This window comes from Ornithorhynchus anatinus, chromosome 8 (genome assembly GCF_004115215.2).
Source record: "Ornithorhynchus anatinus isolate Pmale09 chromosome 8, mOrnAna1.pri.v4, whole genome shotgun sequence".
In the NCBI taxonomy this organism is placed as follows: domain Eukaryota; kingdom Metazoa; phylum Chordata; class Mammalia; order Monotremata; family Ornithorhynchidae; genus Ornithorhynchus; species Ornithorhynchus anatinus.
Genome location: NC_041735.1, coordinates 45668099 through 45683623, shown reverse-complemented (window position 1 = coordinate 45683623; position 15525 = coordinate 45668099). Strand labels below are relative to the sequence as shown.

The 15525-nt window shown below is 43.0% G+C and overlaps 1 protein-coding gene across 16 annotated transcripts in view; it reads left to right on the top strand.

The window, feature by feature from the left end:
- THRB (thyroid hormone receptor beta) overlaps nt 1-15525 on the top strand; it is a 303177-nt gene that overhangs the window by 276509 nt on the left and 11143 nt on the right. For all 16 annotated transcript variants that reach the window (XR_003761496.2, XM_039912994.1, XM_039912991.1 and 13 more), the window contains 3 exons: nt 1625-1830; nt 8028-8174; nt 11662-11920. Coding sequence is in view for 15 of the 16 variants with exons in the window: in XM_039912994.1 (XP_039768928.1) it covers nt 1625-1830; nt 8028-8174; nt 11662-11920 (612 nt within the window). In the remaining variant the exon portion in view is untranslated. The remainder of the gene's footprint in view (nt 1-1624; nt 1831-8027; nt 8175-11661; nt 11921-15525) is intronic.

Genomic DNA, 15525 nt, shown 5'->3' with positions numbered 1-15525 from the left:
CTTGATTCTATTTATTGCTATTGTTTTATTGAGATGTACATCCCCTTGATTCTATTTATTGCTATTGTTTTTGTCTGTCTGTCTCCCCTGATTAGACTGTAAGCCCATCAATGGGCAGGGACTGCCTCTATCTGTTGCCAATCTGTACATTCCAAGCGCTTAGTACACTGCTGTGCACATAGTAAGCACTCAATAAATACTATTGAATGAATAAATGATTTATTTGGAAAAGACAATAAATCCCTAGCTTAGGAAAGATGACATGAAAAATACTAAAAGGATTTAAATGACCATTTATTTATTGAGTGCTTACTGTGTGCAGAGTACTGTACTAAGCGCTTGGGAAGAATAATTCGGCAACAGAGACAATCCCTACCCAACAACAGGCTCACAGTCTAGAAGCGGGGAGACAGACAACAAAACAAGTAGACAGGCATCAATACCGTCAAATAGATAAATAGAATCATAGATATATAGACATCAATAACAAAATAAATAGTGTAATAAATATGTACAAACATACACAAGTGCTAGGAGAAGGGGAAGTGGGTAGAGCAGAGGGAGGGAGTAGGGGCAATGGGGAGAGGAGGAGGAGCAGAGGGAAAGGGAGGACTCAGTCTGGGCAGGCCTCCTGGAAAAGATGAGCTCTCAGTAGGGCTTTGAAGAGGGGAAGAGAGTTAGTTTGGGGGATGTGAGGAGGGAGGGCAGGCCAGAGGTAGGATGTGCGCGATTGATGGGGCAGGCGAGAACGAGGCACAGTGAGGAGGTTAGCGGCAGAGGAGCGGAGTGTGCAGGGTGGGTCGTAGAAGGAGAGAAGGGCGGTGAGGTTGGAGGGGGAAAGGTGATGGAGAGCTACTTTGTTCATCTTCTAGTTTGTTAAATGATTTTGATTTCAAAAAACCTGGGAGAGAAAATCTGAAAGTGTTGACCAGAGTGAGAATTTGTGCTCTATGTCATGTTCCACTTTTAGGCATGGTCATTTAAGAGTTAACTATCAGATCCACATGAGAATTAATGGCCAGACTGATACTGGCCTTTGGGAAATCTATGTAAGTTTGTCACCTTTTCCTTTCTTGGTGGGGAGGACATCTGAGTTTTAATCCCCCCCACCCCCGGTTTTTTCTAACCTGAAACCCCCTTACTCAATGATAAGATACATTGTAAGAGTAAATCTTCCACAAAACTTTGAAGAATATTTCAAGAATTATGTTTATATTATATGATTATAATATTATTATTTGAAGAATTATTATTACTGCCCAACGGGCAGTTAGAAATTGTTCAGCCAACATGCAGGAATTCAACTCCATAGAATGCTTTGTTGGATTCAGTACCTCCCTGAGGTGTCTTCTAGCTTCTAAGTTACTTCAGTGCATAACGTGAAATGCAACTTCTTTGGAAAAGTCAGGCTTTCCCTTGGAACTCTGCACATACGCTCAGGATGGGTGATGAATATCCAAGAGCAATTTTCCTACAAAGGGTAGATAAGATGTTCTGTAAGAAGATCCTGCTGCCAGGCTGTTCGCTTATTCTGGGCGTAATGGAAAACTACGGTTTAAGCAATGGAAACCGCAGTCCGTGCTTTGTTTTTGTGTATGTTTGTGTGTTTCCCCTCCCCGACTAGTGGTGCTGGATGACAGCAAGCGGTTGGCAAAGAGAAAGCTGATAGAAGAGAACCGCGAGAAGAGACGCCGGGAAGAACTGCAGAAAACGATTGGCCACAAGCCAGAACCTACTGATGAGGAATGGGAGTTGATCAAAGTTGTCACCGAAGCACATGTGGCCACCAACGCGCAAGGCAGCCATTGGAAACAGAAAAGGAAATTTCTGGTGAGGGCCCTGAGCGTCATTTGCCCATTTGCCCCTCGTAGCCAACCCCCTATTCATCCTGTATTAGGCCAGTTCATCCACCGCAGCCCATTCACAGCTGTAGCCCCAGCCTATATATACTCAGGTCTAAGGAAAGGACGGGCTTCTGAGCACCCTCCTAGTGTATACTTGACCACCGGAACCAACTCTGAATGAAATGCTGTAGAGTATTATTCAAAGTATAGGCATACTCCAGGTTATAGACATCCCAAAACACATGTAATCTTGGACACATCCTATACCTTTTGCTGATTTACACCAGAATTCATGTGTTTCTCCACCTCACCTCCCCCCCGACCTCCAACGTTACAGCCAATCGCTGCAGGTAAACCAGTTCTTTCCCTGCCTGTTCTTATCCTCACCCTGCTCCTTTCTGTCTTCTCTTGCCCAGTAGCTTTTCTAATTCTCTTCTGCAACCCAGGCACATAATCACTTCCTAAATCTCTTCTGCACTCTCTAGTACTTTTCTTTTTATCACATCAGCATTATCACGTCTGATCACTTCCTCCCTATCCCTAGAACAGTGCTTGGCACATAGTAAGCTCTTATCAAATTCCATCCTTATTATTATTATTATAAGCTCATTGCAGGCAGAAAATGTGTCTGTTTATTGTTTTATTGTACTCTCCCCAAGCATTTAGTACAGTGCTCTGCACTCAATAAGTTTTGTTTTGTTCCGTTTTGCCTTGCTGTCGGTCTCCCCTGTTTAGACTCTGAGCCCGTTATTGGGCTGGGATTGTCTCTCTCTGTTACCAAATTGTCCATTCCAAGCACTTAGTACAGTGCTCTGCACATAGTAAGTGCTCAATAAATACGACTGAATGAATAAGTATGATTGAGTGAATGTGAATGAATGCCACTCTTCCCCTTTCCCTTCCCATTCCCGGCTTCTTAGCCACAGCTGAGCTGGGGCAGGGAATTGGGGCAACCAGCTGGGAAGGCAGAGGGATGGGGCAATGGATGACATTAGAAGCAGTAGCCACAGCTGTAGTAACAGCTGTTGTTATGATTGAAGGTCAAACAAAGAAACAAAAATACTGGAGACGAGGAAGGAGGGTGAGGGAAGGCATGGGAGGAGGAGGTGGCCAAGTTTAAAGCATGGGGGTAAGAAAGCCACTAGGAAAAGGGAGTTGCGTATAATCTTTATGGTATTTTTTTTTACCTATAGGGCTCAGCTATTCTGTCGGGGTGGGGTCTGGAGCTGAACCTAATCAGTTGCATGAAAGCCAATGGATAAACATACCCCATGATACAGCCACATTTTTTGAGGAACGTAACCGGGCTGTATCATGGTGTATGCCTCTACTGTGTCTCTGATATGTCTTCATTTGACTCCATAAGGTAAAACAACACCTGGCACCTCATATTACAACAAGCTGCAGCTCCACAGGAGTAATAGGATAGGTGACAGCTCACAGCTTCTGGCCTTTCCTTCCAAGAAGGGTGGTGTGAGCTAACGATAAAGTGATTTAGTTGAACACTGGTGAAGGTTGTGGGGTTTTTGTGTCCTATCTGGGATATTATTTTAACAGAATTTTTGTGTTTAATTTTTTTCATACTCAGTGAACAGGGAGCCTTTTGAGAGGCAGTCATTGACATCTAATGAGGCCAGTTTCAATAGAATCATTAGAACATTTCTTTTCAGACTATAATAATCAGCTCTTCAATCTGAGGATCATTACTATGATAAAGTATAATCACCTCTTTGCATGCATCTGTCATGTCATTAGGGACCCTTTTCCATATATTTAACACAATAAACTGTAATGGGCAGCGTTATGGTCTATCATATCAATTATTTTTAGATGAAAGTCCCTAATAGTTCTCAGTGGCATGGTAATCCCTAAAACCAAACGAGTCAGAGTTCAGCATGATTTGGTGGCAGTTTTTTTTTCTTTCTTTTATTGCCTTTATGGTCACATCAGCCCTCATTCAGCATGCAGAAATGTATGACATACCATGTAATTTTCTGTACGGGCATGTTAGCTAAATATAATTTTCATTTATTTGGAGTGGCCATTTTCAAAATGTTCATGTCAGCAAAATTGAGATGGGAGAAATTTAAGTTGTATATGCCTTTTTTGAAGGTGAATGTGGTCTCAGGATAAAGTCCATTCTGTGGCTAAGTTGAGAGGTGGGAAGGAGGACCCCAATTTTCTGACTAGAGACCTCTCTGGCTTCACTCTGTTCTGCCTCCGCTGGCTTCTTTCTCTATGAAAGGATGAGGAAGTCAGTCATTGTGTGGACAGAAGCCACGTGGTAACTCTGAATGTACAGCTTCCCCAAAGAGTAGGCAAGAGGCTCAGACAGATATGATTAAGCCCTACAGCTCAGTCCTTTTGCACATCTACCTGACCATTCATGCAGTCGTGTTTACTGACTACTTACTATGTGCAAAGCACTGTATTAAGTGCTTGGGAGAGTACAATGAAATAATAAACAGTGACATTCCCTGCCCACAAGGAGCTTACAGTCTAGAGGGCTATTTATATGGGCTAGTGTTGAGATGAGTCAGGTGAGTAATCATGCTCTTGGAGCAAACTACTTACCAAAAAGAAATGCATTTCTTTTGTCTCGATTACTAGTGCTTTGGAAAGAGCAATTTTCTAAATAATGAGTTCCATAGTGGGACAGTGACTTTCATAATGGTCACTATAGTGTTTAATAAGCTAAGAGAATGTTTGATAAATGTTTATTCTTAGGAGTATAATTATTATAATATCTTTATGTAAAATAACTCAATTGAGTCATCAGTGTGGGGAATTTTGTACATATTATATATGCACACATGTAAATATACCTGTTCAGTGCTTTTCTGGGGGAGCAGGCGATGAGACAAAGGCTTAGCAACACATTAAGGCTGACGATTGGTCAAAGCTTACAGATAAGGGAGAGGAACCAAACTGGAATTTCAGGGATGAGACTTCCTAATAGGGAATTATGATATTTAGTGACTCAGAAAAGTCTATCTATTCTCTTCAATTCATGAAGCAACTGCCTAAATCTGCCCCATTTCCTCCAAGACACCTCTTCCATCATTATTGGTATTTACTGAGCACTTACTATGTGCAGAACACTGAACTAAGCATTTGGGAGAATACAGTAGAGATAGACACGTTCCCTACCCAAAGTGAGCTTACAATCTACTTTCCATTTACTACCCTTTTTTTTTTATGGAATTTATGCACTTCTTATATGTCAAATGCTGTTGGAAGTGCTGGGGTAGGTACAAGTTAATTAGACACGATCCCTGTTCCGTATGGGGCTTACAGTCTAAATAGGAGGGAGAACAGGTATTTAATCCCCATTTTACAGTTGAGGCACAGAGACGTTACATGACTCCTCCAAGGTCACACAGCAAGCAATTGCCAGAGCTGGAATTAGAATCCAGGTCTTCTGACTCCTAGTCCCTGTTTCCACTAGTCCTTGCTGCTTCTCATCACATTCATCATCAGCAGTAAGAGTTACTGAGTGTCTCCTGGGCATATGGGATGAGCTATCCCTGTACCTCAGAGGTCAGGGAGGATGACACATTTTTCTCCTCCTATTTCTTTTTCCTCAGAAACTTAGCACCTCCTTTCCTTTTATTCTTATCTCTTCCTTTCCTTTAAGGGCAGTTTCCTATAACTTCCTTTACATTCTAGTTTTCTCCCATTATAACTGGGGTAGTTGTGACAGTTATTAATCACTTACTATGAGGCAAATACTGAGCTAAGCACTAGGTTAGAGAAAAGATAAACTAGTCAGTCTCTGTCCCATACGAGGCTCAGAGACTAAGTAGGAGGGAGAACTGGTATTGAATCTCCATTTTACAGATGAGGACACTGGGACCCAGAGAAATTAAGAACCTTACCCAAGGTCACAGAACAGGCGAGTGGCAGAGCCGGGATTGAGACCCAGGTCCTCTGACTCCTAGACCCTTGCTCTTTCCACTAGACAGTGCTGCTTATCCCCTCTGTTTAGTTTTTGTCCATCACTATTTTGTCCATTCTGTATTTTCTTTTCTCCTCTTTACATGGTTATGGATGTCAAGGATTTGTGCTTTGATAATATTCCCTAAGCAGACACAAATATGCAGTTTGTTTTCTCCGCTAATGGAAAAACATTCAAGGGTAAACTTTCAGCTGAGCTGGGTTTCCTGCCCCTTAGCTCTCCTAGCTCAGTCACAGTCTCTTTCAAGGTCCTGCATTTTCTGTTTCCAAGACCTTCTATTTCCAAAGGTTCATTGTGAGAGGTTTTTATCAAGCTTTATTGAATGGAGTATTTTTTTGTTTTTAAATGATTTTCTTTTCTCATTGTTCTTCATTGTTCATCAGTCCCTGATAAAAACATAACCATTTGCTTCACAGTTTCATTATTTTTCAGGTGACAAACCTTGTGAGGTTTCTTTCCCCTGAGGTTTTGTTGCAGCTGAAATTAACTTTTTTTTTGTTTTGTCTTGGATCGCTTTCTTGATTCTGCCAAGTTCTCACTGCTCAACTGAGGTCATGCCAAATGCTCTGTCGGGCGATCAGGGTCACATCAGTGCTATTCAGTGCACACCAAACATCTGACCAGGGGCATTCATGCATCTCCAGAGTCACCTAACTGCTAGCCTCTGGGAGCTTACCTGAAACTGGCTATTCCTGAGGGTTGTCCTTTACATAGTGAACTATTCTGGACCTACAGCAATCAATCATATTTATTGAGTGCTTACTTTATGCAGAGTACTATACTAAGCGCTTGGGAGTGTACACTATAACAGAGTTGGTAGAGCTGTTACCTGTTCACAAGGAGCTTACAGTCTAGAGGGGAAGACAGATTAATATAATGTCCAGGGACATTCTGGCATCTGCAGGGTCACCTCACTGCTAGCTTCTAGGCACTTACCTGAAGCCAGCAATACCTGAGGGTGATCCTTTGCTCTAATGAGCTAGTCTGGCCCTTCAGCAGCTTGGGAAAACATTTCTTGTCAGAGCCGCTACTCCTGGGGCCACTGTTGTTTCTGGATACAACATGGGCTGCCCACTCCACCTCTGAAGCCATGTTGTTGGAGCAATCAACTTCAGTGAAGGGCTTCTGACAGGAACAGGTGCTCTTCCTCCTTAAGCACTTTGTTCCCATCAACTTGGGCCAATGATTTCCCCAGGGTGTAAAGGAAGCTAAAGCGTATTTGGGCCAGTCTCCTTGAGTCTGGGAATTCTGTTTGGACCAGGGATTACAATGCCACCAGGGTTCCACCCTGAATGAGACTGAAACACTCGAGTCAACACCAGAGTCGCTCTGGCTTCCTTGAGGTCCACCAGGCTAAGAGTGGGTGAGAAACTCCCCAAGTAGATCTACAGGCTTCAGATGTGACCCAATGTCATTTAGCTGTTCGAAAGCGAATTGTTATGCAGAATTCAAGTATGATCAACTTTCCCTTGGCTGCACAATTGTTCTACTACTAATAATAATAGTATTTAAGTGCTTACTATGTATCAAGGACTGTACTAAGCGCTGGGGTAGATACGAGATAATCAGGTTGGACACTAATCTCTGTCCCACATGGGGCTCACAGTCTTAATCCCCATTTGACAAATGAGGTAACTGAGGCCCAGAGAAGTGAAGTGTCCAAGGTCACCAGCAGACAAGTAGCAGAGCAAGGATTAGAACCCAGTCTCTTCTGACTCCCAGGTCTGTGCTCTATCCACTAGACCCTGCTGCTTCTCGCATAATGGAGAGGGCTGCTGAATTTCCAGGCAGAAAAGGTCCCTGTCCCACTTCCTAGGAGAATGGGGAGGTGGATGGATGGAAAGGGAGCACCAGCCTTCTATTCCTGGAAGCTTCTCTTTCTGCCCCATCCCTCCACTATCTTCATTTCCCTAGCCACTTTGCAGCCAAAGGTACTGTATTGCCTCATTAAAGCAGAACAAAACAGTTGGTGTGGATGTGCCCTGTGACCTCTCCATTTTTCCATCTGAGCCTTTAAGGTCTTACGTAGACAATGGCCCTGATTTGATTGCACTGTATCCTGGATATTAGGCAAATAGAAAGGTGGATGAATTATATCACAAATAATGCATATACAGTATGAAAATTTGTTCTCCAAATATACATTAATAGTTATGTGAATTTTCCAGGACCTTAGGAAATGTTATCTTCCTCTATTTACATTTTTCTTCCTTTTTTATCCCCAGCCAGAAGATATTGGCCAAGCACCAATTGTAAATGCCCCAGAAGGTGGAAAAGTGGATTTAGAAGCCTTCAGCCAGTTTACAAAAATTATCACACCAGCAATTACAAGAGTGGTGGATTTTGCCAAAAAGTTGCCTATGTTTTGTGAGGTAAGGAAAAACTCTCTCCAATACCCACCTTTATCACCATAATTCATAATGCCACTTTACATTTCGAGGGTGGGAGCAATAAAGAGGCAGGGATTCTATGCGGAGAACTGAAATGGAAACAGGTTTCAAAGACTGAACGGGACAGGAAGCCACCATTTTGGGCCTTTTCAGTCCTCAAAATTATCAGATCTTGTCAGAGGCCTGAGATGAGCAACCTGGGAGTCCCACTCAAACAGCTGTGCATATGCCTACACCACAATAATCAGTGAGGATTTAATTGTATTTAACAGTATCGCCGTGTGATAAAAATACAGTATGCATACAGAGTTGCTCTACTTTGTTCAGACCTGAACTGGAGGATTTTTAAGACATAATAAGTAGGCTAATTTAGAGTGTGCCACGTTATGAGGCAAACACCAACATCTTAGTTTAAGATAGAGGATTTAGAAGGATGAAAAACAATCTTAAGTTAAAAGCAAGAATTTGGGGTAGCTGTTAGAATTCACGGCCCCCGACTGGGAAGTATAATTGGTCATCATCAGGTTGTGTTAACAAATGGCATTTGGGAGCTTAGAGAACTCAGGAAGGTCATAGTGCCTTTACCCTTGCATCTGGGCAGAACTGTTCTTAAGTCATTAGAAAAATGGTCATCAGCACTTTTCTTAAAAATCTCTGGAGAGATTCCACAACCTCTCAACCAAGAAGTTCTTCCCAAGGTTTAGTCTATACCTCTTTCTTCATTTTAACATCTTCTTTGTCCTGTCCTCAATAACAGTTGATTCACATCACTTCATATAGGCTTGAGACAATGACTTAACCATTCAGTTCTGTTTCTTGAGGCCCGGATCCCAGCTCAGGGGCCTAGGGTCCCCCTCTGTCCTGCTCTCCACTCCTATTGATGGAATGCCCTCAAACTGCAGACCAACTCCTGCGCTCAGGAGTGGCATGGGGCGGGAGGAACACCTTGCTGGATGTTGTCTCCTACCCTATACCACCCCCACACTCACCCTGCTTTGAACCCCTCTCCAGTGCCACCTTAAAGGGGAAAGGGCTGGCCCAAGGCTTTCTGACCATTACAACTGCTCCTGCTGCCCAGAAAGCCCAAGAGCCGTGGATGCTGAGCGGTTGTAGCAGTGGCTGTATCGTTGAGCTGGGAGCCGGGACTCTACCCCTGGACATCCAGGAGCTCTTCCCAAACCTGGGGGTGAGGCATGCACATAGAAGACACACCTACCCACTCCTAGGAGCATCCCTAGGTGGTTGTGTGGCCCAAGGTAACATTGGGCAGGAGAGGACAGCATTAAAGGGAAGAGTAAGTTCTGCCTTTGAACCTCTTTCCCTCGGCCAGCGGCCCCGGCTTCCTTTCTGTCTCTGGGTTACCTCCCCCACCCAGTCTGATTGCTGATTCGAACTATGCTAAGTCTACTGGCTTTCACTAACCTTGTGCCTTTTTTCGTGGCTCTGGTATCTCTGTTTTATTGGTGAGAGATTTGAGTGCTTTTGTGTTTTTATTTTTTCTGGGTCCTTCTCAGCTGCTAAGCAACAGCACTTCCCATCAGGATAGGGACCTGAGAGAGAAACTAAGCATGGACTAGCACTCTAGTCCCACTCCTTCTGTGGACTGCCCTAGGACTTCTGGGATGGGGCTCTGAGTTTGACACAGATGGAAATTGAGTTTTTCTCTGTTAAATTACTTATCTTTTCCCTCTGAGACAGGAACATTCTGTGTTTGTCAGTCTCAAGGGGAATACAACCAAAATCCCAAAGGTGTCTATGACCTCTTCTCTGGAAATGTTTAGCAAAACCTTGACAAATGTGAAAATTAAAGCTTAGCGGAGCCTTATGGATTTTTACATGATGAAAAAGACCCAGTTAAAATTTACTGGCATTATCATATGGTGAAAACTTCTCAAAAACATGCTGATACCGATAATTTCAAATCAACTCAAAAATTTGATCCTTTTCTCCTTTTCATGATTTGGTCTTTCTCTAAACCCTGGCATTTTATGGTTTCAAAACAACCATAGAAAATTGATCATTTTAAACAGAAATGTTTGGACTACTCATCAGCAGAGTTTATGCATTTCAGATGTGTTTTCCTCATTTTAGAAAGTTCTTCCAGGTTTCAGCCTTTTGCAGGACCAATCAGTTCCTTTATTGGGTGAACCTCTGAGCAGAGATCATGCCTCACACTGGGTTTTGCAAAGTGCAGAATGCACCGTTAGTGTGGCAGCTGGGTGTCCCTTTGAAAGCAACTTTCAGCCTTCCTGAAATTCAACCATCCCAGCCCAGAGAGTCTCTAAGGCTGGGACTCTTGTTCCTATTTCTCCAGACAGTTTGCCTAATGGAAACAACTTATTGGGGTGATTGTCAGATTACCTACCCTTCTGTAGGAAACTTTACCAGGCTTCTCTTTAAGGGACAGGCATATGACTATTTTTAATAACCATGACCGTTGCTTCGTAAATGATACTTGTTAAGAGTTTACTATGTGCTAGGCTCTGTTCTAAGCACTGGAATAGATACAAAATAATCAGATTGGACAGAGTCCCTGTCCTACATGGGCTCACAGTCTGCCTTCTCGCCCACATCCTACTTCTGGCCTGGAGCGCCCTCCCTCCTCATATCTGACAGATAATTGCTTTCCCCCACTTCAAAACCTTTTTGAAGGCACATCTCCTCCAAAATGCCTTCCCTTCTGTGCCGCTCTTACTTGCCCCTTCATTCATCCTCCCTCCCATCCCCATAGCACATTTGAACATATCTTTATATATCTGTTGTTTATGTATATTAATATCTCTTTCCCCCTCTAGACTGTGAGCTTGTTGTGGGTAGGAATGTGTCTGTTCATTGTTATATCATACTCTCCGAAGCACTTTGTACAGTGCTTCACACACAGTAAGCACTCAATAAATACTATTGAATGAATACAATAGACTAAAGTAAATGTGAAACATGAGTGTCAAAAATCATCCGCATCATTTTGTAGTAAAAACAAGGCTTCAGGGCAAATTGACGGCCAGTTGAGTTCACCCAGCCTTAGCTACTGGAATGGAGGACTTAATGAGCAAATATGATAGAACCATCATGAGTTTCAGTGTAGAAGAGACACCCAGTTTCTAAAGCACAGTGAAAATTCTGAGCCACCAGTCTACCCTATGCTATACCTCAAGTCAATTCATTGTACAATTCACACATGATTGATTTTCTCTTGCAATGGGGGGGAGAGAGAGGGCAGTGGACAGCATGGACAACAGAAATGAAGTTAATCCATAAATACCTGAACAACAACTAGGAGAAAAGTAAGTGAAAAGATCAAAAGGAAGGAGCAGAAAGGTGAAAAAGCTAAAGCCCTGGATAATCCACACATTGGAGATGTTGCCGAATGATTCAGGGATGACAGTCCCAGAAGTTTTTACTTAATTTTTGAAAAAGCATTATAGTTGCTTTCCTAGTTGATTGCCTGTGACTCATTTTTTTTTTTCAGTTGCCATGTGAAGATCAGATAATCCTCTTGAAAGGCTGCTGTATGGAAATCATGTCCCTCAGAGCTGCCGTGCGCTATGATCCAGAGAGTGAGACTTTAACCCTCAATGGGGAAATGGCAGTGACACGGGGCCAGCTGAAGAATGGGGGGCTTGGGGTGGTGTCTGATGCCATCTTTGACCTGGGCATGTCATTGTCTTCATTCAATCTGGACGACACCGAAGTAGCCCTCCTTCAGGCAGTCCTGCTCATGTCTTCAGGTGAGGTCATACAGCTTTGTCCCAGGAAAGCCACAGAAGTTCTGCTTTGCTGCCCTGCAGTTCTGAAATGTTGTTAAATGTGCGTCGTAAGTGTTAAGTTGCTCTAGGACTTCATCATTTTCATGGATGAATTCATGTCTTTAAGTATTGAACAACCTGGCCCTCGTTTTTCCAGGTTTGTGAAACAGCATGGTTGAGGGGAGAAAGGATTGAGGTAAATCATGACTTCTAGTTTCTATTCTTAAATCTACTTCTGACCACATTGAAGCTTGAATCAATCAATGGATGATATTAATTGAGCCCCTACTGGGTCCCAAGAAGTGTACTTTAGCACTTGGGAGAGGACAGTACAATACAGTTGGTAGATTTGGAGAAGCAGCAGAGCTTAGAGGCAAAAGCACAGGCTTGGGAGTCAGAGGACATGGGTTCTAATCCGGCTCTGTCACTTGTCTGCTGTGTGACCTTGGGCAAGCCACTTAACTTCTCTGTGCCTCAGTGACCTCATCTGTAAAATGGGGGTTGACTGTGAGCCCCAAGTGGGACAAAAGATTACCTTGTATATATCCCAGCACTTAGAACAGTGCTTAGCACATAGTAAATGCTTAACAAATACCATCATTATTATTAGACATGAAGCTTGCCCACAAGGAGCTTACAGTCTAGTGGGAAGACAGATATTTAAAGAAATTACTGATGGGTAAATGGATAGGTATAAAAGTTCTGTGGGGTTGGCGGTGAATTAGATATTAAGTTCTTAGGCGGTGCGGATTCAAGTGCATAGGCAAATAGGGAAAATGAGGGGGCTTAGAAAAAGTCTTTTGGAGGAGGTGTGATTTCAGGAGGGCTTTGAAAGGGTAGAAGAAAGGTGGTCTGTCAGATATGAAGGGGGAGGTAGCCCCATGCCAGAAGGAGGGATGGGCCAGAGGTCATGACAAGACAAGATCGAGGCACAATGAGCAGGCTGGCATTAGAGGAATGAAGTGAGCATATTGGGTTATAGGAGTAGGAGGTCAGGAAGGAGGGGGAGCTGATTGAGTGCCTTAAAGGCAAGGGTAAGGAGTCTCTATTTGATGCAGAGTTGGATGAGCAACCAATGGAAGGTTTTGAGATATGGAGAGATGTGGATTGAATGTACTTTTAGAAAAATAATTCAGGCAGCACAATGAAATGTGGACTGGAGAGGGGAGAGACAGGAAGATTTGGTGACAGGCTGAATAATTGGATTGAATGAGAGAGATAAGGTAAGGATAATGCCAAAGTTATGGGCATGTAAGACAAAAAGAATGATGGATTGTCTACAGTGATGGGAAAGTCTCAGGGAGGAGAAAATTTGGGTGGGAAGATAATGAGTTCTGTTTTGGACATTTTCAGTTTGAGATGCCAGCAGGACATCCAAAATAGAGATGTCTTAAAGGCAAGAGGAAATACAAGACTCCAGAGAAGAAGCGGGAGGGCCTGGAGAAGTAGATTTGGGAATAATCCACAGAGATATGATAGTTGAAGCTGTGGGAGTGAATGAATTCCCTAAAGAAGTGGTATAGATGGAGAATAGAAAGGACCCAGAATTGAACTTTGTGGGAAGCAGATGAGGAGTCCTCAAAAGAGACTGAGAATGAGTGGCCAGAAGGATAGGAAGGGAACCAGGAAAGTAAAATGTCTGTGAAGCCACAGTTGGATAATATATCCAGGAGAGAAGGGTGGTCCACAGTGTTGAAGGCAACTGAGAAGTCAAAAGGTCATTGGATTTGGAAAGGCGGTCACTGGTACCTTAAAGAGGGCCGTTTCCTTGGAGTGGAGGGGACAGAAGCCAGATTGTGGGGGTCAAGGAGAGAATTGGAGAAGAGTCGATGATAGCAGCAGGGATAAACAACTTGCTGGAGGAATTTGGAAAGGAATGGTAGGAGAGATTCATTCACCTTATTTATTGAGTACTTACTATGTGCAGAGCACTGTACTAAGTGCTTGGGAGAGTACAATATAAGAATAAACGGACACATTCCCTTCCTACAACGAGCTTAGAGTCTAAAGGAATTGGGCAATAACTGAAGTCTGCTCTGGAGTCAAGGGAGAGGGGTTTTTTTTGTTTTTAATACAGGGAATACATGGGTAGGTTTGAAAGTAGTAGGAAAGGAGCCACTGGAGAATGAGAAGTTGAAGATGGCAGTAAGGGAAAAAAGAAGGGAGGGGACAAGTATTTTAATAAGGTCTGAAGGAATGGAGTTGAAGTGGAGGGGGCAGATTTTAAGAGGAGGCAGATCTCCTCTTGAGAGACCTCTAAGAAAGATGAGAAAGTTGAAGAGGGGGCAGGAGGAGGGTGGTATTGGAGAAGAGCAGGGGAGATTTTATGAAGGCCACACCCTAAAACAAAGCCCTTAAGATGGTACATTAAAAATGAGCAAAAGGAAGATCGGGCCTATAACTCCACTGTATCGTGCCCTTTTGAGTGCTTAGTACAGTGCTCTGCACACAATAATTGCTCAATAAATACCATTGATTGAAACATTTCTTCACTGGAGAGTGAAAAGCAAAAGAACTTTGCTAAAGCATTAATACCAAAATACCAATAGGTCAAATGGGGTCTTTCTAATGATGGTATTTAGTGAGCACTTACTATGTGCCAAGCACTGTGCTAAAAGCTGGGGTAGATACCAGACAGATCAGACATAATCCCTGAGCAACACGGGGCTAACCATCTGAGAGGGGGTGAGGGTAGGGGTTTTAAGAGGTCCACAGTGGATTACTAGAGGGAAATTAGAAGTGTATAAAGAAAAATTAGTACATTCTTAGATATTAGGATGGGCCAGAGAGTAACTTCAAGCTGTTTCTCCAAAGGTGCTCCGTTACCACTGTCAGATAGAATGCTGCATTAGATTGACCCTTAAGAGTCAGCCAGTCTGTCTTCATTGTCCGTCCATTCAAAACTTTGCACAAAGGCACAGTACAATTTTTTTAATGGAATTTAAGTGCTTACTATGCGCCAGGCATTGTAATAAGGTGTTAAATTCTGAATCCTAAATTCTGCCACAAAGACAGGGAGTTGGTTCCGACAAGGAGTTGGTTCCTGAACCTGTAACAGTGCTGATCAACTAAACGCTACACAGTGCTGAGTCCATGTGGCACAAACGTAACATCTGTTTGGAAATATTTTGCCAAATCTAAAAATATATTAGTAGTCTAACAAGGTCTACCTCATTAACAAGCTGTAAATAGATTTGCTAAAGCGCATCTATTAACACTTCAGGTTCCAAGATGACTAATCTTAGTGAAATTTTACCAGCCGGGGAACTGTCTGTGTTTCAGAGTCCCTCACTTAGGGATGCTCATGTATGGCAAGCAGAAAGGTGTCATGACATATTGTTTTATTGTAGCCTCCCAAGTGCTTAGTACAGTGCTCTGTGGTCACTAAGCGCTTAATGAACGCAATTGAATGTATGAATATGGCAGGTAAACACACCTCAAGATTATGGAATGTCCATTCCTAAAGGACGAAGGACACGACATTGCTCTGTCTTCATTTGGGCTGGAGCTTAATGCCAATGTGCTACCCATCCAGCAAAATGCAATGTTTGCATTTGGTTGTATGTTTCGTGTCAGATTGCCTGGGG